A 27630-nucleotide genomic window follows, 5' to 3' on the forward strand; every position below is an offset into this window, starting at 1 on the left:
CAGGAGAGAGGGACGGAGGAGAACTCACACACTAACATCAGTGTCTGTGCACAGGAGAGAGGGACGGAGGAGATCTCACACACTAACATCAGTGTCTGTGCACAGGAGAGAGGGACGGAGGAGATCTCACACACTAACATCAGTGTCTGTGCACAGGAGAGAGGGACGGAGGAGATCTCACACACTAACATCAGTGTCTGTGCACAGGAGAGAGGGACGGAGGAGATCTCTCACACTAACATCAGTGTCTGTGCACAGGAGAGAGGGACGGAGGAGTTCACACACACTAACATCAGTGTCTGTACACAGGAGAGAGGGACGGAGGAGATCTCACACACTAACATCAGTGTCTGTGCACAGGAGAGAGGAACGGAGGAGATCTCACACACTAACATCAGTGTCTGTGCACAGGAGAGAGGGAAGGAGGAGATCTCTCACACACTAACATCAGTGTCTGTGCACAGGAGAGAGGGACAGAGGAGATCTCTCACACTAACATCAGTGTCTGTGCACAGGAGAGAGGGACGGATGAGATCTCACACACTAACATCAGTGTCTGAGCACAGGAGAGAGGGACGGAGGAGATCTCACACACTAACATCCGTGTCTGTGCACAGGAGAGAGGGGCGGAGGAGATCTCACACACTAACATCAGTGTCTGTGCACAGGAGAGAGGAACGGAGGAGATCTCACACACTAACATCAGTGTCTGTGCACAGGAGAGAGGGACGGAGGAGATCTCACACACTAACATCAATGTCTGTGCACAGGAGAGAGGGACAGAGGAGATCTCACACACACTAACATCAGCGTCTGTGCACAGGAGAGAGGGACGGAGGAGATCTCACACACTAACAGCAGTGTCTGTGCACAGGAGAGAGGGACGGAGGAGATCTCACACACACTAACAGCAGTGTCTGTGCACAGGAGAGAGGGACGGAGGAGATCTCACACACTAACATCAATGTCTGTGCACAGGAGAGAGGGACAGAGGAGATCTCACACACACTAACATCAGTGTCTGTGCACAGGAGAGAGGGACGGAGGAGATCTCACACACTAACATCAGTGTCTGTGCACAGGAGAGAGGGACGGAGGAGATCTCACACACTAACATCAATGTCTGTGCACAGGAGAGAGGGACAGAGGAGATCTCACACACACTAACATCAGCGTCTGTGCACAGGAGAGAGGGACGGAGGAGATCTCACGCACTAACATCAATGTCTGTGCACAGGAGAGAGGGACAGAGGAGATCTCACACACACTAACATCAGTGTCTGTGCACAGGAGAGAGGGACAGAGGAGATCTCACACACTAACAGCAGTGTCTGTGCACAGGAGAGAGGGACGGAGGAGATCTCACACACACTAACAGCAGTGTCTGTGCACAGGAGAGAGGGACGGAGGAGATCTCACACACTAACATCAATGTCTGTGCACAGGAGAGAGGGCGGAGGAGATCTCACACACTAACATCAGTGTCTGTGCACAGGAGAGAGGGACGGAGGAGATCTCACACACTAACATCAGTGTCTGTGCACAGGAGAGAGGGACAGAGGAGATCTCACACACTAACATCAGTGTCTGTGCACAGGAGAGAGGGACGGAGGAGATCTCACACACACTAACATCAGTGTCTGTGCACAGGAGAGAGGGACGGAGGAGATCTCACACACTAACATCAGTGTCTGTGCACAGGAGAGAGGGACGGAGGAGATCTCACACACTAACATCAGTGTCTGTGCACAGGAGAGAGGGACGGAGGAGATCTCACACACTAACATCAGTGTCTGTGCACAGGAGAGAGGGACGGAGGAGATCTCTCACACTAACATCAGTGTCTGTGCACAGGAGAGAGGGACGGAGGAGATCACACACACTAACATCAGTGTCTGTACACAGGAGAGAGGGACGGAGGAGATCTCACACACTAACATCAGTGTCTGTGCACAGGAGAGAGGAACGGAGGAGATCTCACACACTAACATCAGTGTCTGTGCACAGGAGAGAGGGAAGGAGGAGATCTCTCACACACTAACATCAGTGTCTGTGCACAGGAGAGAGGGACAGAGGAGATCTCTCACACTAACATCAGTGTCTGTGCACAGGAGAGAGGGACGGAGGAGATCTCACACACTAACATCAGTGTCTGTGCACAGGAGAGAGGGGCGGATGAGATCTCACACACTAACATCAGTGTCTGAGCACAGGAGAGAGGGACGGAGGAGATCTCACACACTAACATCAGTGTCTGTGCACAGGAGAGAGGGACGGAGGAGATCTCACACACTAACATCCGTGTCTGTGCACAGGAGAGAGGGGCGGAGGAGATCTCACACACTAACATCAGTGTCTGTGCACAGGAGAGAGGAACGGAGGAGATCTCACACACTAACATCAGTGTCTGTGCACAGGAGAGAGGGACGGAGGAGATCTCACACACTAACATCAATGTCTGTGCACAGGAGAGAGGGATGGAGGAGATCTCACACACACTAACATCAGCGTCTGTGCACAGGAGAGAGGGACGGAGGAGATCTCACACACTAACAGCAGTGTCTGTGCACAGGAGAGAGGGACGGAGGAGATCTCACACACACTAACAGCAGTGTCTGTGCACAGGAGAGAGGGACGGAGGAGATCTCACACACACTAACATCAGTGTCTGTGCACAGGAGAGAGGGACGGAGGAGATCTCACACACTAACATCAGTGTCTGTGCACAGGAGAGAGGGACGGAGGAGATCTCACACACTAACATCAGTGTCTGTGCACAGGAGAGAGGGACGGAGGAGATCTCACACACTAACATCAGTGTCTGTGCACATGAGAGAGGGACGGAGGAGATCTCACACACACTAACATCAGTGTCTGTGCACAGGAGAGAGGGACGGAGGAGATCTCACACACTAACATCAGTGTCTGTGCACAGGAGAGAGGGACGGAGGAGATCTCGCACACACTAACATCAGTGTCTGTGCACAGGAGAGAGGGACGGAGGAGATAACACACAAACTAACATCAGTGTCTGTGCACAGGAGAGAGGGACGGAGGAGATCTCACACACTAACATCAATGTCTGTGCACAGGAGAGAGGGACAGAGGAGATCTCACACACTAACATCAGTGTCTGTGCACAGGAGAGAGGGACGGAGGAGATCTCACACACTAACATCAGTGTCTGTGCACAGGAGAGAGGGACGGAGGAGATGTCACACACTAACATCAGTGTCTGTGCACAGGAGAGAGGGGCGGAGGAGATCTCACACACTAACATCAGTGTCTGTGCACAGGAGAGAGGGACGGAGGAGAACTCACACACTAACATCAGTGTCTGTGCACAGGAGAGAGGGACGGAGGAGATCTCACACACTAAACAGTGTCTGTGCACAGGAGAGAGGGACGGAGGAGATCTCTCACACACTAACATCAGTGTCTGTGCACAGGAGAGAGGGACAGAGGAGATCTCTCACACTAACATCAGTGTCTGTGCACAGGAGAGAGGGACGGAGGAGATCTCCCACACTAACATCAATGTCTGTGCACAGGAGAGAGGGGCGGATGAGATCTCACACACTAACATCAGTGTCTGAGCACAGGAGAGAGGGACGGAGGAGATCTCACACACTAACATCAGTGTCTGTGCAAAGGAGAGAGGGACGGAGGAGATCTCACACACTAACATCCGTGTCTGTGCACAGGAGAGAGGGGCGGAGGAGATCTCACACACTAACATCAGTGTCTGTGCACAGGAGAGAGGGACGGAGGAGATCTCACACACTAACATCAGTGTCTGTGCACAGGAGAGAGGGACGGAGGAGATCTCACACACTAACATCAATGTCTGTGCACAGGAGAGAGGGACGGAGGAGATCTCACACACACTAACAGCAGTGTCTGTGCACAGGAGAGAGGGACGGAGGAGATCTCACACACTAACATCAATGTCTGTGCACAGGAGAGAGGGACAGAGGAGATCTCACACACACTAACATCAGTGTCTGTGCACAGGAGAGAGGGACGGAGGAGATCTCACACACTAACATCAGTGTCTGTGCACAGGAGAGAGGGACGGAGGAGATCTCACACACTAACATCAGTGTCTGTGCACAGGAGAGAGGGACGGAGGAGATCTCGCACACACTAACATCAGTGTCTGTGCACAGGAGAGAGGGACGGAGGAGATCACACACAAACTAACATCAGTGTCTGTGCACAGGAGAGAGGGCGGAGGAGATCTCACACACTAACATCAATGTCTGTGCACAGGAGAGAGGGACAGAGGAGATCTCACACACACTAACATCAGTGTCTGTGCACAGGAGAGAGGGACGGAGGAGATCTCACACACTAACATCAGTGTCTGTGCACAGGAGAGAGGGACGGAGGAGATCTCACACACTAACATCAGTGTCTGTGCACAGGAGAGAGGGGCGGAGGAGATCTCACACACTAACATCAGTGTCTGTGCACAGGAGAGAGGGACGGAGGAGAACTCACACACTAACATCAGTGTCTGTGCACAGAAGAGAGGGACAGAGGAGATCTCACACACACTAACATCAGTGTCTGTGCACAGGAGAGAGGGACGGAGGAGATCTCACACACTAACATCAGTGTCTGTGCACAGGAGAGAGGGACAGAGGAGATCTCTCACACTAACATCAGTGTCTGTGCACAGGAGAGAGGGACGGAGGAGATCTCACACACACTAACATCAGTGTCTGTGCACAGGAGAGAGGGACGGAGGAGATCTCGCACACACTAACATCAGTGTCTGTGCACAGGAGAGAGGGACGGAGGAGATCTCACACACACTAACATCAGTGTCTGTGCACAGGAGAGAGGGACGGAGGAGATCTCACACACACTAACATCAGTGCCTGTGCACAGGAGAGAGGGACGGAGGAGATCTCACACGCACTAACATCAGTGTCTGTGCACAGGAGAGAGGGGCGGATGAGATCTCACACACTAACATCAGTGCCTGTGCACAGGAGAGAGGGACGGAGGAGATCTCACACACACTAACATCAGTGTCTGTGCACAGGAGAGAGGGACGGAGGAGATCTCACACACACTAACATCAGTGTCTGTGCACAGGAGAGAGGGACGGAGGAGATCTCACACGCATTAACATCAGTGTCTGTGCACAGGAGAGGGGGGCGGATGAGATCTCACACACTAACATCAGTGTCTGAGCACAGGAGAGAGGGACGGAGGAGATCTCACACACTAACATCAGTGTCTGTGCACAGGAGAGAGGGACAGAGGAGATCTCTCACACTAACATCAGTGTCTGTGCACAGGAGAGAGGGACGGAGGAGATCTTACACACTAACATCAGTGTCTGTGCACAGGAGAGAGGGGCGGATGAGATCTCACACACTAACATCAGTGTCTGAGCACAGGAGAGAGGGATGGAGGAGATCTCACACACTAACATCAGTGTCTGTGCACAGAAGAGAGGGACGGAGGAGATCTCACACACTAACATCCGTGTCTGTGCACAGGAGAGAGGGGCGGAGGAGATCTCACACACTAACATCAGTGTCTGTGCACAGGAGAGAGGAACGGAGGAGATCTCACACACTAACATCAGTGTCTGTGCACAGGAGAGAGGGACGGAGGAGATCTCACACACACTTATATCAGTGTCTGTGCACAGGAGAGAGGGACAGAGGAGATCTCACACACACTAACATCAGTGTCTGTGCACAGGAGAGAGGGACGGAGGAGATCTCACACACTAACATCAGTGTCTGTGCACAGGAGAGAGGGACAGAGGAGATCTCACACACTAACATCAGTGTCTGTGCACAGGAGAGAGGGGCGGATGAGATCTCACACACTAACATCAGTGTCTGAGCACAGGAGAGAGGGACGGAGGAGATCTCACACACTAACATCAGTGTCTGTGCACAGGAGAGAGGGACGGAGGAGATCTCACACACTAACATCCGTGTCTGTGCACAGGAGAGAGGGGCGGAGGAGATCTCACACACTAACATCAGTGTCTGTGCACAGGAGAGAGGAACGGAGGAGATCTCACACACACTAACATCAGTGTCTGTGCACAGGAGAGAGGGACGGAGGAGATCTCACACGCATTAACATCAGTGTCTGTGCACAGGAGAGGGGGGCGGATGAGATCTCACACACTAACATCAGTGTCTGAGCACAGGAGAGAGGGACGGAGGAGATCTCACACACTAACATCAGTGTCTGTGCACAGGAGAGAGGGACAGAGGAGATCTCTCACACTAACATCAGTGTCTGTGCACAGGAGAGAGGGACGGAGGAGATCTTACACACTAACATCAGTGTCTGTGCACAGGAGAGAGGGGCGGATGAGATCTCACACACTAACATCAGTGTCTGAGCACAGGAGAGAGGGACGGAGGAGATCTCACACACTAACATCAGTGTCTGTGCACAGGAGAGAGGGACGGAGGAGATCTCACACACTAACATCCGTGTCTGTGCACAGGAGAGAGGGGCGGAGGAGATCTCACACACTAACATCAGTGTCTGTGCACAGGAGAGAGGAACGGAGGAGATCTCACACACTAACATCAGTGTCTGTGCACAGGAGAGAGGGACGGAGGAGATCTCACACACACTTATATCAGTGTCTGTGCACAGGAGAGAGGGACAGAGGAGATCTCACACACACTAACATCAGTGTCTGTGCACAGGAGAGAGGGACGGAGGAGATCTCACACACTAACATCAGTGTCTGTGCACAGGAGAGAGGGACAGAGGAGATCTCACACACTAACATCAGTGTCTGTGCACAGGAGAGAGGGGCGGATGAGATCTCACACACTAACATCAGTGTCTGAGCACAGGAGAGAGGGACGGAGGAGATCTCGCACACACTAACATCAGTGTCTGTGCACAGGAGAGAGGGACGGAGGAGATCACACACAAACTAACATCAGTGTCTGTGCACAGGAGAGAGGGCGGAGGAGATCTCACACACTAACATCAATGTCTGTGCACAGGAGAGAGGGACAGAGGAGATCTCACACACACTAACATCAGTGTCTGTGCACAGGAGAGAGGGACGGAGGAGATCTCACACACTAACATCAGTGTCTGTGCACAGGAGAGAGGGACGGAGGAGATCTCACACACTAACATCAGTGTCTGTGCACAGGAGAGAGGGGCGGAGGAGATCTCACACACTAACATCAGTGTCTGTGCACAGGAGAGAGGGACGGAGGAGAACTCACACACTAACATCAGTGTCTGTGCACAGAAGAGAGGGACAGAGGAGATCTCACACACACTAACATCAGTGTCTGTGCACAGGAGAGAGGGACGGAGGAGATCTCACACACTAACATCAGTGTCTGTGCACAGGAGAGAGGGACAGAGGAGATCTCTCACACTAACATCAGTGTCTGTGCACAGGAGAGAGGGACGGAGGAAATCTCACACACACTAACATCAGTGTCTGTGCACAGGAGAGAGGGACGGAGGAGATCTCGCACACACTAACATCAGTGTCTGTGCACAGGAGAGAGGGACGGAGGAGATCTCACACACACTAACATCAGTGTCTGTGCACAGGAGAGAGGGACGGAGGAGATCTCACACACACTAACATCAGTGCCTGTGCACAGGAGAGAGGGACGGAGGAGATCTCACACGCACTAACATCAGTGTCTGTGCACAGGAGAGAGGGGCGGATGAGATCTCACACACTAACATCAGTGCCTGTGCACAGGAGAGAGGGACGGAGGAGATCTCACACACACTAACATCAGTGTCTGTGCACAGGAGAGAGGGACGGAGGAGATCTCACACACACTAACATCAGTGTCTGTGCACAGGAGAGAGGGACGGAGGAGATCTCACACGCATTAACATCAGTGTCTGTGCACAGGAGAGGGGGGCGGATGAGATCTCACACACTAACATCAGTGTCTGAGCACAGGAGAGAGGGACGGAGGAGATCTCACACACTAACATCAGTGTCTGTGCACAGGAGAGAGGGACAGAGGAGATCTCTCACACTAACATCAGTGTCTGTGCACAGGAGAGAGGGACGGAGGAGATCTTACACACTAACATCAGTGTCTGTGCACAGGAGAGAGGGGCGGATGAGATCTCACACACTAACATCAGTGTCTGAGCACAGGAGAGAGGGACGGAGGAGATCTCACACACTAACATCAGTGTCTGTGCACAGAAGAGAGGGACGGAGGAGATCTCACACACTAACATCCGTGTCTGTGCACAGGAGAGAGGGGCGGAGGAGATCTCACACACTAACATCAGTGTCTGTGCACAGGAGAGAGGAACGGAGGAGATCTCACACACTAACATCAGTGTCTGTGCACAGGAGAGAGGGACGGAGGAGATCTCACACACACTTATATCAGTGTCTGTGCACAGGAGAGAGGGACAGAGGAGATCTCACACACACTAACATCAGTGTCTGTGCACAGGAGAGAGGGACGGAGGAGATCTCACACACTAACATCAGTGTCTGTGCACAGGAGAGAGGGACAGAGGAGATCTCACACACTAACATCAGTGTCTGTGCACAGGAGAGAGGGGCGGATGAGATCTCACACACTAACATCAGTGTCTGAGCACAGGAGAGAGGGACGGAGGAGATCTCACACACTAACATCAGTGTCTGTGCACAGGAGAGAGGGACGGAGGAGATCTCACACACTAACATCCGTGTCTGTGCACAGGAGAGAGGGGCGGAGGAGATCTCACACACTAACATCAGTGTCTGTGCACAGGAGAGAGGAACGGAGGAGATCTCACACACACTAACATCAGTGTCTGTGCACAGGAGAGAGGGACGGAGGAGATCTCACACGCATTAACATCAGTGTCTGTGCACAGGAGAGGGGGGCGGATGAGATCTCACACACTAACATCAGTGTCTGAGCACAGGAGAGAGGGACGGAGGAGATCTCACACACTAACATCAGTGTCTGTGCACAGGAGAGAGGGACAGAGGAGATCTCTCACACTAACATCAGTGTCTGTGCACAGGAGAGAGGGACGGAGGAGATCTTACACACTAACATCAGTGTCTGTGCACAGGAGAGAGGGGCGGATGAGATCTCACACACTAACATCAGTGTCTGAGCACAGGAGAGAGGGACGGAGGAGATCTCACACACTAACATCAGTGTCTGTGCACAGGAGAGAGGGACGGAGGAGATCTCACACACTAACATCCGTGTCTGTGCACAGGAGAGAGGGGCGGAGGAGATCTCACACACTAACATCAGTGTCTGTGCACAGGAGAGAGGAACGGAGGAGATCTCACACACTAACATCAGTGTCTGTGCACAGGAGAGAGGGACGGAGGAGATCTCACACACACTTATATCAGTGTCTGTGCACAGGAGAGAGGGACAGAGGAGATCTCACACACACTAACATCAGTGTCTGTGCACAGGAGAGAGGGACGGAGGAGATCTCACACACTAACATCAGTGTCTGTGCACAGGAGAGAGGGACAGAGGAGATCTCACACACTAACATCAGTGTCTGTGCACAGGAGAGAGGGGCGGATGAGATCTCACACACTAACATCAGTGTCTGAGCACAGGAGAGAGGGACGGAGGAGATCTCACACACTAACATCAGTGTCTGTGCACAGGAGAGAGGGACGGAGGAGATCTCACACACTAACATCCGTGTCTGTGCACAGGAGAGAGGGGCGGAGGAGATCTCACACACTAACATCAGTGTCTGTGCACAGGAGAGAGGAACGGAGGAGATCTCACACACTAACATCAGTGTCTGTGCACAGGAGAGAGGGACGGAGGAGATCTCACACACTAACATCAGTGTCTGTGCACAGGAGAGAGGGGCGGAGGAGATCTCACACACTAACATCAGTGTCTGTGCACAGGAGAGAGGAACGGAGGAGATCTCACACACTAACATCAGTGTCTGTGCACAGGAGAGAGGGACGGAGGAGATCTCACACACACTTATATCAGTGTCTGTGCACAGGAGAGAGGGACAGAGGAGATCTCACACACACTAACATCAGTGTCTGTGCACAGGAGAGGGACGGAGGAGATCTCACACACTAACATCAGTGTCTGTGCACAGGAGAGAGGGACGGAGGAGATCTCACACACTAACATCAGTGTCTGTGCACAGGAGAGAGGAACGGAGGAGATCTCACACACACACTAACATCAGTGTCTGTGCACAGGAGAGAGGGACAGAGGAGATCTCACACACACACTAACATCAGTGTCTGTGCACAGGAGAGAGGGACGGAGGAGATCTCACACACACACTAACATCAGTGTGTGCACAGGAGAGAGGGACGGAGGAGATCTCACACACTAACATCAGTGTCTGTGCACAGGAGGGACGGAGATCTCTCACACTAACATCAGTGTCTGTGCACAGGAGAGAGGGACGGAGGAGATCTCACACACTAACATCCGTGTCTGTGCACAGGAGAGAGGGGCGGAGGAGATCTCACACACTAACATCAGTGTCTGTGCACAGGAGAGAGGAACGGAGGAGATCTCACACACTAACATCAGTGTCTGTGCACAGGAGAGAGGGACGGAGGAGATCTCACACACACTAACATCAGTGTCTGTGCACAGGAGAGAGGGACGGAGGAGATCTCACACACACTAACATCAGTGTCTGTGCACAGGAGAGAGGGACGGAGGAGATCTCACACACTAACATCAGTGTCTGTGCACAGGAGAGAGGGACGGAGAAGATCTCACACACGATAGTGAGACAGAGGGGATCTCATACACAGTAACGTCAGCGACAACACAGGGTCGGAGAATAAATGCAGATACAGCGAGTGTTTAAGGAAAGACGGCAAATCTAGGAGAGAAATGTGCTCAGGGACAAGGGGAACAGGTTAACCCTTTCCCTGCAACTCATGGGGCACAATATTTTAGCTTGGACAAAAAGGTGTCCTAACTGGACACCAGCACAAATGCCTCGGGTGCACGTCCATCACCGGTGAGGGCGCTATGAATATTAGAGTAAAATCTCCTTCAGCTGAAGAATAAACAGCGGCTCTCCAGAGGTCTATCTCAAAAAGTATCTTCTGGAGAGCCGCTGTTTGTTCTTCAACTGAAGGAGATTGTACTCTAGTATTTTATATGCCTACATTAACATAACCAAGTACGGATCGGATGGAGAGCGTTCAAGTGCAGTGATGTGTCAGCGATTCAATCGATCTTTCCTACCTAAACTGGCCGGGCTAGCGATGGAAAAGCACATTACTATAACGTCGGTGTGCGGATAGGACAGAGGCCGCAGCCGGTCGTAATCTTCCTGCCCGGCAGTGTCCCACAACATCAGCTCCACCTAGTGGCAGAGGAAGGAAGAGAAGCGTCCATATATAGCAATGCACAACATTAAGCATGTAATATAGTGAGTGCGCGTGCACTATCGTGCGCGTCAATTACAATTGGCTGTGGGAGGCTGATGTTATTACCTTGGAGACGCGCGCACGGCCGTGAGCGGTGGCGCGGCAGATCTCAGCAAATACATGAGAATGTATATGTTCGCGCCGCTGCCGCTCCTCCTGACACTGCCAAGCCAATCACAGCGCGGCTATCACTGTGACGTCTATAGCCACGCCCCCTAGCCGTGCACGCCACCGCTTACAACATATAAACGAAACGCATGCGCAACGCCGAACGGGCGCCCGCATGTGCACCAGCGCCTACTATATAACAAGCCTTAGGCTTTGACAGATTGCACCCTTCAGATGGACCGCCACGTGCCCAGGACCTGGTAACTGCCCCCCGGGTTCCTACCCGTTTGCCATCCACCTCGATGTCCGCTACGTAGTTCTCAAGTATGGTTGGTACGTAAAGTTCCGGGAACACGTCCCCATTGAACACGATTAGGAGGCAGGTCTTTCCGCACGCTCCATCTCCCACAACCACAAGATTCTTTCGAATGGCTTCTGTGTCTGCAAAAGAACAGGCGAGATGTCACACACAGGACAGCCGCTCACCCTATCTCGCCGCCAGAGGGTTCCGGACGGCTCACGACAGCCGCTCACCCCATCTCTTACCATGCACCCCAAAACTGGAACAATCTACCGGAGACTCTCACAGCCGCCACCAGTCTAAGTTATTTCAAAACTGAAGCTGTCTCCCATTTTAATCTTGTCTGTAACGGTCACATACGCCTATAATATATATTATCTCTTTTGGCCCGGGTTCCTTAGCCCACGTGGATGCGTGCGGAGGCTGTGGAAAAGTGGGTGCTTTCCGTGGCCATGGTCGACGGGCCGGGGCGTGCTAGGGAGGTGTGTCTAGGGGCGTCACTGAGCTGGTTCGCCCTCATTGAGTGAACCGCTCACGTGACCGGCCTATCGCGCCAGGAAATCAGTTTCAATTGATTTCTTGCGCAAAGCGCGCCCCCTCCCGCATCCGCGCACAAGCTCCCGCACGGCGCATGCACGCGAACACTGCGTTAAGGCAGTCTTATCGCTCAGCTTGCGGACGCATCTGCAGTCTGCGGTACCGTGGCCCCAGCCTAAGTGTGCACGCTATGTCTTGTATATAATATACAGTATACCCTCCTCGCTTATGTAACTGTATTTGTAAACATGTATTATTTGCCTTAATTCTATGCCCAGGACATACTTGAAAACGAGAGGTAACTCTCAATGTATTACTTCCTGGTAAAATTTTATACATAAATAATTCTGCCAGAGGGGCCCGTACAGGACAGCAGACACCCCTCTCCCCCTCATCCCATCTCTCTGCCAGAGGGTCCAATGCAGTGTGTGTGCAGCTCACAGCAGGAAAAATGAAAGAGAAGCAGGTCTGGAAAAAACATACTCTTTAATGGGAAGCCATAAAATAGAGGGATGCAACCCTTCTACGCGTTTCGTGCTTTGTACTTCTTGATAAAGTGCATAACCTGCACGAAACGCGTAGAAGGGTTGCATCCCTATATTTTATGGCTTCCCATTAAAGAGTATGTTTTTTCCAGACCTGCTTCTCTTTCATTTTTCCTGCTGTGCGCTGCACATACACTGCATTGGATTCTCCTGACCTGGATACAGCTGCAAGCTTTGGGGAGAGCTGCTGGGGATCCGTGAGTACTCATACCCGGGGCCAACCCAATAAGGAGGTGGAAAGTGTCTCTGTATACTGACCCCCACCTTCAGGGTGTACTAGAGCCCCTTTTATAGGTTTAGTACATTGATCATTATTTATCAGTTATTACCCAGTTTTTGCTCTTTTCCTTTCAATGTATGGATATATTTCAATATAGGTTCTAGTATTTTGAGCACCATCCTCCAAACACATCTCTGCCAGAGAGGCCTGCACAGGATAGCCCCTCATCCCATCTCCCTGCCAGAGGGGCCTGCACAGGACAGCCCCTCACCCCATCTCCCTGCCAGAGGGGCCTGCACAGGACCCCAGCACTGCTTTGCTTGCCCCTTGCGAACAGACTCCTACAAACCTCTCAGTAATTACATAAATCTGGCCAAGTCCCATAATCTTTGCCTCCCGTGGTCACATAGTAGCAGTTATTATCAACGCATGCGCAGACTGCGCTTCTAATGGCCGCGCATGCTTAGAACAGACCGCACATACCCCGAGTAGCACAGCAATGCACGCATGCGCACAACAGATCGAGAATGAAGGAACATACGCCCATCAGGACATAATATTCAGCGCGCATGCGCCGCCTCCGGACAAGCAACACATAAGCCAGTATACGCATGCGCTGAATAGATCACCATTCCGTCACAAACGCCCATCAGGCGCGCATGCGCAGACCAGGCACAACGATTACATTTTATCAGCCAACACATGCGCAAAGGCTGCCAGTACAAAAAGCGCATCCGCAATAACAAACACTCACCCCATGAGTTCCGTCACCTACATGCACAGCACAACCGCACCTCTGCGCACCATAACCCTTCCCATGTCACTGGGACTCCCTCACAGCCCAGTACACAGGATCAACACGCAGAGCAAGATGGTGGCACTATTCTCAAGTTCAATTCCAACACACCTTCAATTCCAACACATACCATCCTGTAACACTCTCTCCAACACACACCTTCCTGTAACACTCTCCAACACATACCTTCCTGTAACACTCTCTCCAACACATACCGTCCTGTAACACTCTCTCCAACACACACCTTCCTGTAACACTCCAACACACACCGTCCTGTAACACTCCAACACACACCTTCCTGTAACTCTCCAACACACACCTTCCTGTAACACTCTCCAACACACACCATCCTGTAACACTCTCCAACACACACCTTCCTGTAACACTCTCCAACACACACCGTCCTGTAACACTCTCTCCAGCACACACCTTCCTGTAACACTCTCTCCAACACACACCTTCCTCTAACACTCTCTCCAACACATACCTTCCTGTAACATTCTCCAACACACACCTTCCTGTAACACTCTCTCTAACACATACCTTCCTGTAACATTCTCCAACACATATCTTCCTGTAACACTCTCTCCAACACACACCTTCCTGTAACACTCTCTCCAACACATACCTTCCTGTAACACTCTTTCCAACACATACCGTCCTGTAACTCTACAACACATACGTTCCTGTAACACTCTCTCCAACACACACCGTCCTGTAACATTCTCTAACACATACCTTCCTGTAACACTCTCCAACACATACCTTCCTGTAACTCTCTCTCCAGCACACACCTTCCTGTAACACCCTCTCCAACACATACCTTCCTGTAACACTCTCTCCAACACATACCATCCTGTAACACTCTCTACAACACATCTAGTCCTGTAACACTCTCCCCAACACATACCTTCCTGTAACACACTCTCCAACACATACCTTCCTGTAACACTCTGTCATGGGAGAGGGGATTTGGGCCGGGATTAAAGGGGTTACACCCCATTTGGCCACCCCCTACTCTCACCTGGGAAGCAAGGGGTTAACTGGACTGGGGTCCAGTAATGTGTTTTAACTTGCTTCAGCCTTCTAATGTATATTCCCCGGTTCAAATGTATTGTTTCTGTTCCCGTGTTTGCACCAACACATACACTGGGATTGATGTGGGAGGGAAAGGGTTAAGGTTAACTTAGTGTTTATAGCTCTTTGTTCCATGTTCCCGCCTTTTTCAGGCACCATTTTTCAGAGTCCCATAGGTCGCCATTGGGGCTCCATGTATTCCAATGGCAGAAGTAGCGGTTTTGGACCTGTTTCCAGCGACGACCAGCAGGTGGCGTCCGAGAGGAGGAGCGGCGGTTTCCCATTTTAAGTCAATGGGGCCATTGACTTCAATGGGGATTCCTCGACATCCGCCTCCAGGAACAGGTTGGCAGCCATCCAAACCACAAAACCGCAGAAGCGAATACAATGTCATTGAAAAGAGCTTTTATCACTTGGGTCAAGTTCAATGACAATTGGCGTGGGAATTTTAGGTTCTAGGGCACCTGGGAATAAAATTCTTGTTGCCCCTAGCCCCTAGGAACCCCCACACACGACCCCCACCGGGTCCAGGGATGAGGGACCCCCGTAAAAGGTCAAGCGGAGAAGGAGGGTCGCGCTATTTACTTTAATGGCGGAGCGGAGGTCCCATTGAATCCAATGGCGGCCTGCGCCCATGCATTGGCTATGGCGGCACCGGCCATGGATTCCAATGGGGAAAAGCCGCGCGGCGTGAATACGGCTAAGTGCGAAATGGTGAAAAATGTAAGTCCATATCTCCGGTTCTGGAATGACCAGAGGGCTGGGATTTGGGTGGCATGTAGCCAAGGTTCCGGCATTAATGCATGGCCATTCCCAGCCCTCTCCGATCAACCAGACGGAGTGTGGGCAAATGTAAAGATTTTTGGTTTTTCCATAGACTTTCAATGGCGGCGCCTCTCCATTGAAAGTCTATGGCGGGGAACCCCATTGACGGCAACGGCAGAGCCCCGCCATTCAACGCTATGGCGGCGGAGCCTGTTGATTTCAATGGGGAAAAAGTGAAAAGCAGAGATTCATTTTTAAAGGGACGAATCCTGTATTTTAAAAAGTGTTTTAAAGTGCATTTATGTATCTCCGATTCTGGGGGTCGCAGAGAGCTGAAACTTGGCCAATATGTAGAGTCACTGTCGGCATAAAAAACTGGCAGGTTTCGACCCACTGGGCCCTACAGAACGGAACCTATTAAAATGTGAAGATATTAAGCTGTGAATAGTATTTTGGATCTGATATGAGGATGCAGACCACATCTGCTATGTTAATAGGTCAGGAGGACAGACAGATAGTCTAGCATAAGTCCTCTGATCAAAGGTTGACCACCCTGATTGTTTACAGTAGGGCAGAAGAACAAAGGGTCTGAGTGGTCCTTAAGTGTCATAGTTCACACTTGCAGGGAAGGGAGAATCTATTTCAAAAAGACTCCACTAGCCAGTTAGGCGCCTTAAGGTTAAGGTATAGGATTGAAAATTGTATTTATACCAGGCTTAGCCTATGCCTATTGTCTGTGTGATTTTCAAGATTGCTGCATGAACTGCTAGTCAAGATGTCTGACTACAGTATTTCATCATTCCAACTTTAAGTAAGTGCATATTTTGTCTGTTATTTGTATATCTCGTGTGTTCACCTTTCTCAAGGAATAAATTATATTTTATCATATCTAGTCGTGTTCAGTTCAACCCAGGTATTTTTGGTGTAAATTATATCTTGTCATAAGTTACCGTGACACCCTCTCTCCAACACATCTAGTCCTGTAACACTCTCCCCAACACATACCGTCCTGTAACACTCTCTCCAACACATACCTTCCTGTAACACTCTCCAACACACACCGTCCTGTAACATTCTCTCCAACACATACCGTCCTGTAACACTCTCTCCAACACATACCGTCCTGTAACACTCTCTCCAACACATACCTTCCTGTAACAATCTCCAACACACATCGTCCTGTAACACTCTCTCCAACACATACCGTCCTGTAACACTCTCCCCAACACATACCGTCCTGTAACACTCTCTCCAACACATACCTTCCTGTAACACTCTCCAACACACACCGTCCTGTAACACTCTCTCCAACACATACCGTCCTGTAACACTCTCTCCAACACATACCTTCCTGTAACACTCTCCAACACACACCGTCCTGTAACACTCTCTCCAACACATACCGTCCTGTAACACTCTCTCCAACACATACCGTCCTTTAACACTCTCTCCAACACATACCGTCTTGTAACACTCTCTCCAACATACAATAAAGTCAAGCATATCAACCCGGATCACAAGAGACATGTCAATCAAAAAATGTATATAGAAACAATATAAAGACACTTCTATAAAAAAAATAATGGATTAATTCCCAATCCTGATCGATACCGGCAGGTTGTGAGGTGTCCATACTGAAAATCCAAAACATTTGGATATCCAAAACATAATGATATTCAAATGTGTTGAATATTATAAGTATAAGTGAATAAGAGATTCTAATCATTAAGAGTGTTTATATAAAGAGTGTTTATTGACCTCAGGGTGGCATCCGGAACTTCATGTTCTCGGCTATTGAGTATGTTCCCGCGCCCATTCGAGGGGGTGACAGGTTGAACATGCTCAATAGACGAGAAATGTTTTGGCTCTTCGGTATGGACACCCTAACAACAGAAATGTTATGCACAACAGGGAGACAGGCGATAGGAGAGCTGACCTTTCGGTATGAGACCTTAGCATCAGTTACAGAAATATCATAGACGGCAGGGAAACCCATAGACAGAAACTTGCAGTTACATCTGAAACTTTTAGAATCAGGCATATAAACATAACACATTGAGAGGAATCACAGCATACAATAACAGGAAGGCAGGAGCAGGACAGGGAAGCAGGAACTGAGACTAGGGAGCAGGGAACAAACAGGGACAGGCCAGAATACCAGCAAGGGCCTTTAATAAATATACAGGACTTCAACACGGAACAGAACAGGTACAGGAACTGAAGCATAGGCATAAGGAGTCAGACACAAAACAAAAAGGCAAGGGAGGAACAGGAAACAGGAAACTATAAGGGCAGAGGACAGGAGCAACAAGGTGACAGACAGACGAACCCCAGAGCAGACAGAAAACAGCAGCACACCCGCTGGACAGAGAAAGGAACTATGGCTGGGAGCCGGATGTCTAGGACACCCTGACACTAACACAGTGAAGAGATGAGATAGAGATGAGATATACTGTAGATATAAACCGAAAGTTTATTCTGCCAACCAGCAAACATACAAATCACACAATCACAGTGTACACTCACGGACTGGGGCCTGAGGGGGAAAAAAACAGCCTTAACTGGGTGAAGGGGCCTGCTTCAGTAACCTTGCCCTGAACGCTACTTCTCCGTCTCTTCTAAGTGCTATTCTACCAATTGCACTTTCGAAATGCCTGCCAGTCGTAACGTCACACTCTCCGTTCCAACTCTAAAACGCATCTGGTACTCTGATCGGCTGCTCCACTTATATAGCCCTCGGTTGGAGCAGAGGCCACAGACCAATCAGAGCACAGATCGTGATGGTGCACTAATCAGAGGACAAGGGCTCATCCGGCTGCAGCAATCAGAGAAGGGGGCTGGCCCAAGGACTCTGGACTGCCCACCGGGCATGAACTACGGGCTAGTGAGAAATTCAAACTGGCCAATGGAAATCATGCCTACAGGGCTGAGACCCAGCAACGGTTCCCCTGTCCAGCCCCATGCCCCCTGCGGCGTAGGCGCCTCACTGTCTAGGGAGAACAAAGACTCTGCACTGCCGAGAACCAGTTCCCAGATCTGAGTCACAGCCCTTCCCCCACTCACCATTGCCCAGGTGTTTAACCCTCTCCCAAGCTCTGTCACGAACCGGTATTTCTCTGTTTGTAGCCCAGCTAAGTGAATTATTGGCTCCACACACCGAGAAATACTAAAACAAAAACTACATTGCTGACTTGCTATCTGTGCGGGAACACACTAACACAAGTAATAAAGTGCTTTTACAAACCCAGCCCCCAAGACACACAGTTTCCCCCTTCCAGCTATCACACAGTGATAAAGCTCTTTGCTGGAAGAGGTTACACCAAACACTTAACATTCAGGCCAGAATGAGTCTCACAGAGGTGGCCATTTACACACGGTTTAGGGACAACCAGCCGGACTTCACCTTCATTATGTGAGGCTGGCTGCCCCCTACCGTCACAATATCAAAGGAAAAAAACGTTAGATTTTAAATACTGGTAGCAAGATGATTTTTTTCCCTTTTTTCCCTTAACTCATTACAGAATAAATGAAAAACAAAAAAAAAGAAATAAAGGCCGGTAAGAACACTAAGGAGTGTGGGGATGGGTTTTTGTCGTGTGTTATGTAGCGTTTTTCCGTTAGATGAGATGGCCCGAGGATTTTTTTTTTCCGCGCCTGGATTGCAGGGCTGCCCGCATGGCCATTTCGAACACTTCTATCACTCCGTCCTTCGTCTTAGCAGAGCACTCCATGTATCCGAAGGCTCCGATCTGGTTAGCCATGTCCCGGCCTTCTTCCGGCTTCACTGACTCCTGCGGGACGGAAAGAACGGCGGAACGATTAACATGGCGAGCTGCTCTCCAGAGAACGGTGTAATAATACATGTCCTGGAACAGGTTTATTATTTCTGTCCCCCCTCCCCCTCCACTTTCTCTTGCAGCTTCAGCCCATCAGCTTTATTCAGTTGTATGCCTATCTGCTCTGAAGACTGGCAGTGTCTGTGTTATAGACACAGTGTATCTATTCCTGCAATATTCACACAGTCTGTGGGTTGTTATAGCAACCTCTCAGCCCTCTTATGTTAGAATGGGCTATTCTGTCCTCCCCTCCTTTCTTGCTGACAGTTAGTTTAGTCCCATCACCTTTCTTGTGTGACACTTGCTCCTCACTTCCTTTTCCACCCAGGACACTGAGTGAGTACCTGCCATGCTAATACCCCTGGCAAGGCCTTTCCGTTTTTACCACACGTCATTCCCTTGATACAAGCACTCCTCATAGAGAAGCACTCTCTACTACACCACTACACCTACAAGGACCCGTTGGTTCTCTACTTCTGCAATAAAGATAGAAAAGACAAAAGGACTTGTGCTTTGGAAGAGGGAAGGCATGAGTTAAGCTATCTGGGTACATTCACATCCCACATGTGACCCTGGTTCCAGAATACTACATTATGAGCCAATACATCACAGACCGACAGGTACAATGACTTGCAATGCATGTGTTAGTGCCTTTGAAGTAGGTGAGGCCAGTTTGAATCCCAGAATTAGCCTCTTTTCTCAGGAACTGAAGTTTGGGTGCAGGGGACGTCATTCAGGCAGCGCTGTATGTCCAATTTTATTCCCAACTACCAGCACTTACATAGGAAACACATTACAGGTATAAAACAGTCCCCTTCTGTTAGGACCAGTAGGTCAGGCAAGAATCTACACTTGTGTTAAGCATCCATTTTGTCTGATCATAACTAGTTAAGATTCTGTAGTCAGCTTTTTGCTGAAATATAATTCCTAATGCACTCAGTTTCTGCCAAATTACATTTCCTTTCTTCCTGCTCAAGATATTGCTAAGATACTTTTTGTATTGTCAGTCTCCTGCTCTTTTAGTTAGAACTAGCTGATATACCGGGCGTTGCCCGGGCGTGGAAGGGCAGGGGGCATGGAGTGGAAGGGTGGGGGGGGGCCAAGGGGCGTGGAAGGGCGGGGAGGGCAAAGGGCAGGGGGGCAAAGGGCACGGAGGGGCGGGGGGGAAAAGGGCAGGGAGGGGCGGGGGGGGCAAAGGGCAGGGAGGGGCAGGGGGGGGCAAAGGGCAGGGAGGGGTGGGGGGGCAAAGGGCAGGGAGGGGTGGGGGGCAAAGGGCAGGGAGGGGTGGGGGGGCAAAGGGCAGGGAGGGGCAAAGGGCATGGAGGGGCAAAGGGCAGGGAGGGGCGGGGGGGCTAAGGACAGGGAGGTGCAAGAGGGCAGGGAGGGGCAAGAGGGCAGGGGGGCAAGAGGGCAGGGGGGCAAGAGGGCAGGGAGGGAGGGAGGGGGGCAAAGGGCAGGGGGGGCAAGAGGGGAGGGAGGGGGGCAAAGGGCAGGGGGGGCAAGAGGGCAGGGAGGGCAAAGGGCAGGGGGGCAAAGGGCAGGGGGGTCAAGAGGGTAGGGAGGGGTGGGGGGTCAAGAGGGCCGGGGGGGGCCAAAGGGCAGGGAGGGGCGGGGGGGCTAAGGACAGGGAGGGGCGGGGGTGCCAAAGGGCAGGGAGGGGCAGGGGTGCCAAAGGGCAGGGAGGGGCGGGGGTGCCAAAGGGCAGGGAGGGGTGGGGGTGCCAAAGGGCAGGGAGGGGCGGGGGGGCCAAAGGGCAGGGAGGGGCAGGGGGGCCAAAGGGCAGGGAGGGGCGGGGGGCCAAAGGGCAGGGCGGGGCGGCCAAAGGGCAGGGAGGGGCGGGGGGGCCAAAGGGCAGGGAGGGCAGAGGGGCAGGGAGGGCAGGGGGGCAGGGAGAGAGGGAGGCAGGGAGGGAGGGAGGGGGGCAAAGGGCAGGGGGGGCAAGAGGGCAGGGGAGGCAAGAGGGCAGGGAGGGAGGGGGGCAAGAGGGCAGGGAGGGAGGGGGGCAAAGGGCAGGGGGGGCAAGAGGGCAGGGAGGGAGGGGTTCAAGAGGCCAAAGGGCAGGGAGGGGCGGGGAGGCCAAAGGGCAGGGAGGGGCGAGGGGGCCAAAGGGCAGGGAGGGGATGGGGGGCCAAAGGGCAGGGATGGGCGGGGGGCGGCGGGGGGGCCAAAGGGCAGGGAGGGACAGGGGGGCCAAAGGGCAGGGAGGGGCGGGGGGGGCAAAGGGCAGGGAGGGGTGGGGGGGCCAAAGGGCAGGGAGGGGTGGGGGGGCCAAAGGGCAGGGATGGGCGGGGGGCCAAAGGGCAGGGTGGGGCGGGGGGGCCAAAGGGCAGGGAGGGGCAGGGGGGCCAAAGGGCAGGGAGGGGCGGGGGGGCTAAGGGAAGGGAGGGGCAGGGGGACTAAGGGCATCTAAGGGCAGGGAGGGGCAAGAGGGCAGGGGGGCAAGAGGGCAGGGAGGGGGGCAAGAGGGCAGGGAGAGAGGGGGGCAAGAGGCCAAAGGGCAGAGGGGCAAGGGGGAAAAGGGCAGGGGCAAAGGGCAGGGGGAGGGAGGGTAGGGGGCAAAGGGCAGGGGGCAAAGGGCAGGGGAGGGAGGGCAGGGGGCAAATGGCAGGGGAGGGAGGGCAGGGGGCAAAGGGCAGGGGGAGGGAGGGCAGGGGCAAAGGTCAGGGGGAGGGAGGGCAGGGGGCAAAGGTCAGGGGGAGGGAGGGCAGGGGGGGCAAAGGGCATTGTGAGGGAGGGCAGGGGGGGCAAAGGGCATTGTGAGGGAGGGCAGGGGGGGCAAAGGGCATTGTGAGGGAGGGCAGGGGGGGCAAAGGGCATTGGGAGGGAGGGAAGGGGGGGCAAAGGGCATTGGGAGGGAGGGCAGGGGGGGCAAAGGGCAGGGGGAGGGAGGGCAGGGGGGGCAAAGGGCAGGGAGGGCTAAGGGGGGCAAAGGGCAGGGTGGGCAAAGGGCAGGGGGGCAGAGAGGGTAGGGGGGGGCAAAGGGCAGGGGGAGTGAGTCTTGGACGCGTTAAATAACCCATTCCCCTGTGTTTCCTCACCTTGCACACGGCCGCCCTCCTCCTCCACCTCGGGCTCCTCAGCGGAGAGGCTGAGACGCTCCGGTGAGGAGGTGCTGCACCTCCCGCGGGGAGAGGCGGAGACAGCCGGAGGAGCGGCCTCTGGGACGGGGAGCGGCCTGTGTGAGGGGAGAGCCGCGTGCTCTGTGTGTGTGGGGGGAGGGGGTGAGGAGGGGGGGGGGTGAGCGGGGGGGGGGGTGAGCGCCGGGTGAGGGAGTGGCCTATGGATGGTGAGAGCCGTGGGGAGGTGAGAGTCCCCCGCTGTGTCCCGGGCGCTCGCTCCGCTCCCCCGCTGACTGTAGCGGCGCCGGGGGGGGGGAGGAAAAAGCGCGGGAAAGCGGGAGACCCGGGGAGAGGAGGTGCGCGCGGGTCCCGATGAGCGCCGCGCAGTGTGTGTGTGTGTGTGTTTTTTTTGGACCTTTGGCCCGTCACTCCGCCTCAGGCCAATGAGAGGTGTGGGGGCGGGCCAAGGGGGTGGTGTGAGTGTGTGAGGCCAATGAGAGGTGTGCGGGGGTGGGCGGGCCAAGGGACCACTGAGATTGCCGCTAGGGACAGGGAACACAGTGAAACATACATACATACAATGCTTTCAGAAATATATAGTAGATATAATAGACTGATTCTCTGAAAGATGCAAAATAGTATAATTAGTTGCTAAAGATTCAAGGTCTCTTTTGATAACAGACAATGAATAAGCTATGTATTCAGACATTGCCTGTATTGGGAGAAACACGTCCAAAAATCATGCCACTAATATGTCCTGCCCCTAAACCACGCCCCTAACCAATGCTACGCCAAAGACACACCCAGGTTACGCCTATGTTACGCCTCTAACCAATATCTTCTTTTTCTGGTATAAAAGTCATTACCCTATGAGTAATAAATTGAGACAAAGGATTTGAAACCTGGCTTGCGTTACGTTTCATTTCTTTCGTATTCCCTGTAAGTTCAACAAAAATCGGGAAGTCTGCTGCAAACGGTGCAGATTGTGTATCCAGTCACAAGGCCTTCAGCTTTTGGCAGAGGAAAGGTTCCTCTCAGTTCTGAAGCCTAGGCGAGGAATAACGGTTTTCCTTCAGCTTTGGTGTCAGAGTTGGGGATTCACAGAGGCGGCAAGTGAGTATATGTGATTTTTACATTGTCTCACCCCCCGTCTGGGAATTTAAAAGACCTAAATTGTGACTGAAGATTGGGTTAGAGGCCCTTTAACAACATTTTTGGTTAGATTCCAGAAAATTTTGTGCACGACTGGACTGTTATCTCTGAGCTAGTTGAACGACCATTGTATATTGTGTAAAGTATAAGAATTGTATTATTATTTATCTGCAATTATTTGTCATAATTTAGCTGTTTTTCTTTAAGCTACTAATGGGTTCTTACATGAGTAAGAATAACTCTGGAGGGAAGCCTAGGAATGTACAAGTTTTTAAATGCGAGTGTAAATCTGGTCGGACTCCTGAGGAATTTGTTGCTCAGACAGCTAGTGATTATTATTGTGACCCGTTTGTATGCAGAAGGTTGTTCTCGACATGAAAATAAGGCAATGTATTTACAAGGCAGAGGGCAGAATAGACAGAGATCTTATGCTGGTCCCAGAAATCAATCAGGAAGAATAGCTCAGAATCAGCTTGCCTGTACTGATTGATCTGTGTGGTTGATTGAAGTGCTGGTTGGTTAACGTGTGTGCAGTTAGAACCAGAAGGAAAGGGAAGTATGGGTATACTAGCAGGGGTGGCTGTTTTTGGGGAGTGTGCAGTGGGTTCATCTATTTTTTTTTTCAACAAAAAGGTTTTTATTGGGTTATGATACAGATCAAACATTGTCTAACAACCCACTGTCTTCCCTTAGTGTCCACATTCCCAAATTTTCCTTTTTTCCTACTCCAAACAGTTAAAGACATACAGGACAAACCGACTCACAGACAAGACGAACAGCACAAACAAGTGAGGGGGGGTAGGGGAGGGGGGGGGAAGCACAGAGCATACCGAGCATTCCCATCTTCTGCCAATGTCACGCCATTCCAGCGCGGACCTACCCTAAGGAGCGCTACCTCTGTAGGCCGTCATCCCTACCTGTGCCCCGTCAGATTATTGTCAGTACTGTTACTTCGGAGGAGAATGCATCTCAATTTATTAGGGCAGTATGGTGGCGGCATTCACCCCGGGGATGTCTGATTGGTCTAGCCACGGGGCCCAGACTTTTAGGAAGTTTGTGCCGGTGTCATTGACCAGACTCGTCAATTGTTCCATCCGGCAAATATACCAAATTCTGTTTCGAATTTTCGTAATTGTGGGCAAATCTGCTAGCTTCCACAATGCTGTGATTTCGCACCTCATGGCTGTTGCAAAATGTGCAATCAATTTCTGCGCTGGTCTGCCCAGCCCCCGGATGCGCCTGCCCAGCAGGAACAACCAGGGGTCCAGGGGGACCGCCAGTCCGAGAATTCTCTGTAGCCAATCTTGGATTTCCTCCCACAAAGGAGCCACTCTGGTGCAGCCCCACAGCATGTGAAGTAAGTCTGCATGTTCCCCACATTGTTTAGGGCACAATGGGGGGTAATCCTTTACAAACTTTGCCAATCTCATTGGGGTAAGGTACCACCTCATTAGGACCTTATATGCATTCTCCTTCAACGTGGTGCATATAGAGCTCTTAGCTGCTGCCAGTACTATTGTGGACCAGTCCTCGTCACCTATCGTTTCCTCTAAGTCCGATTCCCATTTGTTCCTGTAACTAAGTTTGGTATCGTCGTCAGTTCTCGGACAGACCACCTCCCTGTAAATCCTAGACGTAAGTCCCGTGGTGTCCGTACCTCTGGAACACAGCTGCTCAAAATTTGTTCGCCGGGGGCGTTTTGGGATCTTTGTGTAGAATGCTCTTATCTGGAGGTATCTAAAAAATTCAGAGTTTGGCATCTCTGCTTCTGATTTAATTTGGTCAAAGGATTTTATTGATTGGCATCCCTCCAGATGTAGTAGCCTCGTGAGGCCCTTTGTTTTCCATGTGACTAGGTTCTTGCTCAGCAGGCCCAGAGCGAAATCAGGGTTCCCCACAAACGGGGTCATGAGGGTGTGCTGGGTCGTAAGGGCACACCTATATCTAGTGTTCTCCCAAGTTGTCAACGAGCTACTCAGAGCGGCCAGCGGCTCTCCCATGGTCCCATGTACCTTTTTTGGTAGCCAAATTAGATCTTGTAGATCTACTGGGACGCAGCATGTTGTTTCTAGCTCCACCCATCTACGCAAGCTAGGGTGCATATGCCACTGAATAATTTAGGTTAATTGTGCCGCTCTGAAATACGATATCAAGCAAGGTACCCCCAGTCCTCCTTTAACTGTTGGCCTGGTTGGAATGCTAAATTTGATGCGTGGTTTTTTATTACCCCAAACGAATTTCACCATGGAGGACTGTAAACGGAGGATATCATCTTTGGTCACTTGTATTGGAAGGGTCTGAAAGAGATACAAGATTCTGGGAAGAAAATTCATCTTGAGGCTCTGGATCCTGCCGATCCATGAAATTGCGTAGCCTGACCAAATCCGAAGATCCTCCTTCAGAGTCCTAACCAGTTTGGGGTAATTGGCTTAATATAGGGCGTTATAATCTTTGGTGATATTAACCCCTAGGTATTTAATGGAGGAGGCTTGCCATTTGAAGTTAAAATTTAGATCAATTAGTTTTTCGGTGACCTTTGGCAGGTTTGTATTTAGAGCTTCTGATTTGGTTTGGTTAATCTTGAATCCCGAGATCTTGTTAAATTCGCCGAGCAGGCTGAAAACATTCGGCAGGGAGGTAAGGGGCTTTGATAACATTAGGATAATGTCATACGCATACAGGGCCACCTTGTGTGACTGTTCTTTAATTTGTATACCTGCTATGTCGGGACTATTATGGATATGTGCCGCCAAGGGCTCTATACATAATGCGAAAATAAGTGGGGACAGGGGACATCCCTGCCTGGTGCCACTTTTTATCGGGAAGTCTTCCGAAGGGAAGCCCTGGTGTCTGACCCTCACCCTCGGTTCCCGATAAAGAGCTAGAATGGCGCCCAACATTCTCCCCCCTATGCCGAACTCCCCAAGCGTCTCTGTGAGGTAGGGTTAATCGATTCGGTCAAAGGCCTTCTCGGCATCCAGACTCAATGCCATAGACGGGATGTGTTTTCATTGTGCCAAATTAATTAGGTCTATGATCCGTCTAGTATTGTCTGCCGCCTGCCTCCCGCATATGAACCCTACTTGATCGGGGTGGACCAGCTTTGGCATAACTGTGTTTAGGCGGTTAGCCAACAATTTGGAGAAAATGTTGGTGTCCGAGTTGATAAGGGATATCGGACGGTAGCTTTTGCAGTCAGATGGGTCCTTCCCAGGTTTGGGGATCACTGATATAGACGCTTGGAGCATTTGGCCAGGTATAGGGGCACCTTCTAGGAATGAGTTAAACAGTCTTACCTGGTGAGGCACTAGAATTTTTCGGATTTTTTTGTAGTAAAGATTAGAGAAGCCATCCGGGCCTGGGGCTTTGGATGGCTTCAGTGCTTTGATTACCTCCGTTATTTCCTCACCTGAGAAATCTTCCTGTATTGCCTCCCTTTCCTTCCTGCCAAGTCTGGGTAATTTTGCTCCCTTTAAAAATGTCTTCAGCTGCCTATGAGTGTTCTCACAATGGGAGACCTTAGCCCCATCATAGAGGGTCTCATAGTAGTTTTTAAATTCGTCTACGATTTGTTTGGGATCAGAAGTGATCTCCTTTTTTGGTTCGAATTGCCTGGATGTGAAAGTTACGGTTAATGTTCCTAAGTTTATTGGCAAGAGGGGTATCTAGCTTGTTCGCTTTTTCATAGAATTTACGCCTGGACCAGGTCATCTCCTTCTCAGCTCGGGAGGACATCAGTAAATTTAATTTCGTTTTGGTATCACGCCAGGCCTTAAGGGTCTGTGCTTGTTTGTTATTTTTATGGAGGGCAGATAGGGCTGTCA

At 51.5% G+C, this 27630-nt stretch overlaps 2 protein-coding genes across 3 annotated transcripts in view; both read right to left on the reverse strand.

Moving 5' to 3' along the window:
* The window catches only part of LOC142467779 (transforming protein RhoA-like), a 31700-nt gene extending 17227 nt beyond the window's left edge, over positions 1–14473 (reverse strand). Inside the window, exons 1-4 of the mRNA XM_075573641.1 lie at positions 14461–14473; positions 13485–13583; positions 11802–11959; positions 11226–11346 (exon numbers count right to left, since the gene is read on the reverse strand). Coding sequence (XP_075429756.1) covers positions 11226–11346; positions 11802–11959; positions 13485–13583; positions 14461–14473 — 391 coding nt within the window. The remainder of the gene's footprint in view (positions 1–11225; positions 11347–11801; positions 11960–13484; positions 13584–14460) is intronic.
* Positions 14474–17281: 2808 nt separating this feature from the next.
* Positions 17282–27630, reverse strand: part of LOC142468017 (rho-related GTP-binding protein RhoA-A-like) — a 39950-nt gene continuing 29601 nt past the window's right edge. Inside the window, exon 3 of one of the 2 annotated variants that reach the window (XM_075574072.1) lies at positions 17282–19550. In XM_075574072.1, coding sequence (XP_075430187.1) covers positions 19377–19550 — 174 coding nt within the window. In that variant the 3' untranslated portion in view covers positions 17282–19376. The remainder of the gene's footprint in view (positions 19551–27630) is intronic. The other variant, XR_012788567.1, reaches the window with a different exon arrangement.

Source organism: Ascaphus truei, chromosome 17 (assembly GCF_040206685.1).
Source record: "Ascaphus truei isolate aAscTru1 chromosome 17, aAscTru1.hap1, whole genome shotgun sequence".
Classification (NCBI taxonomy): Eukaryota; Metazoa; Chordata; class Amphibia; order Anura; family Ascaphidae; genus Ascaphus; species Ascaphus truei.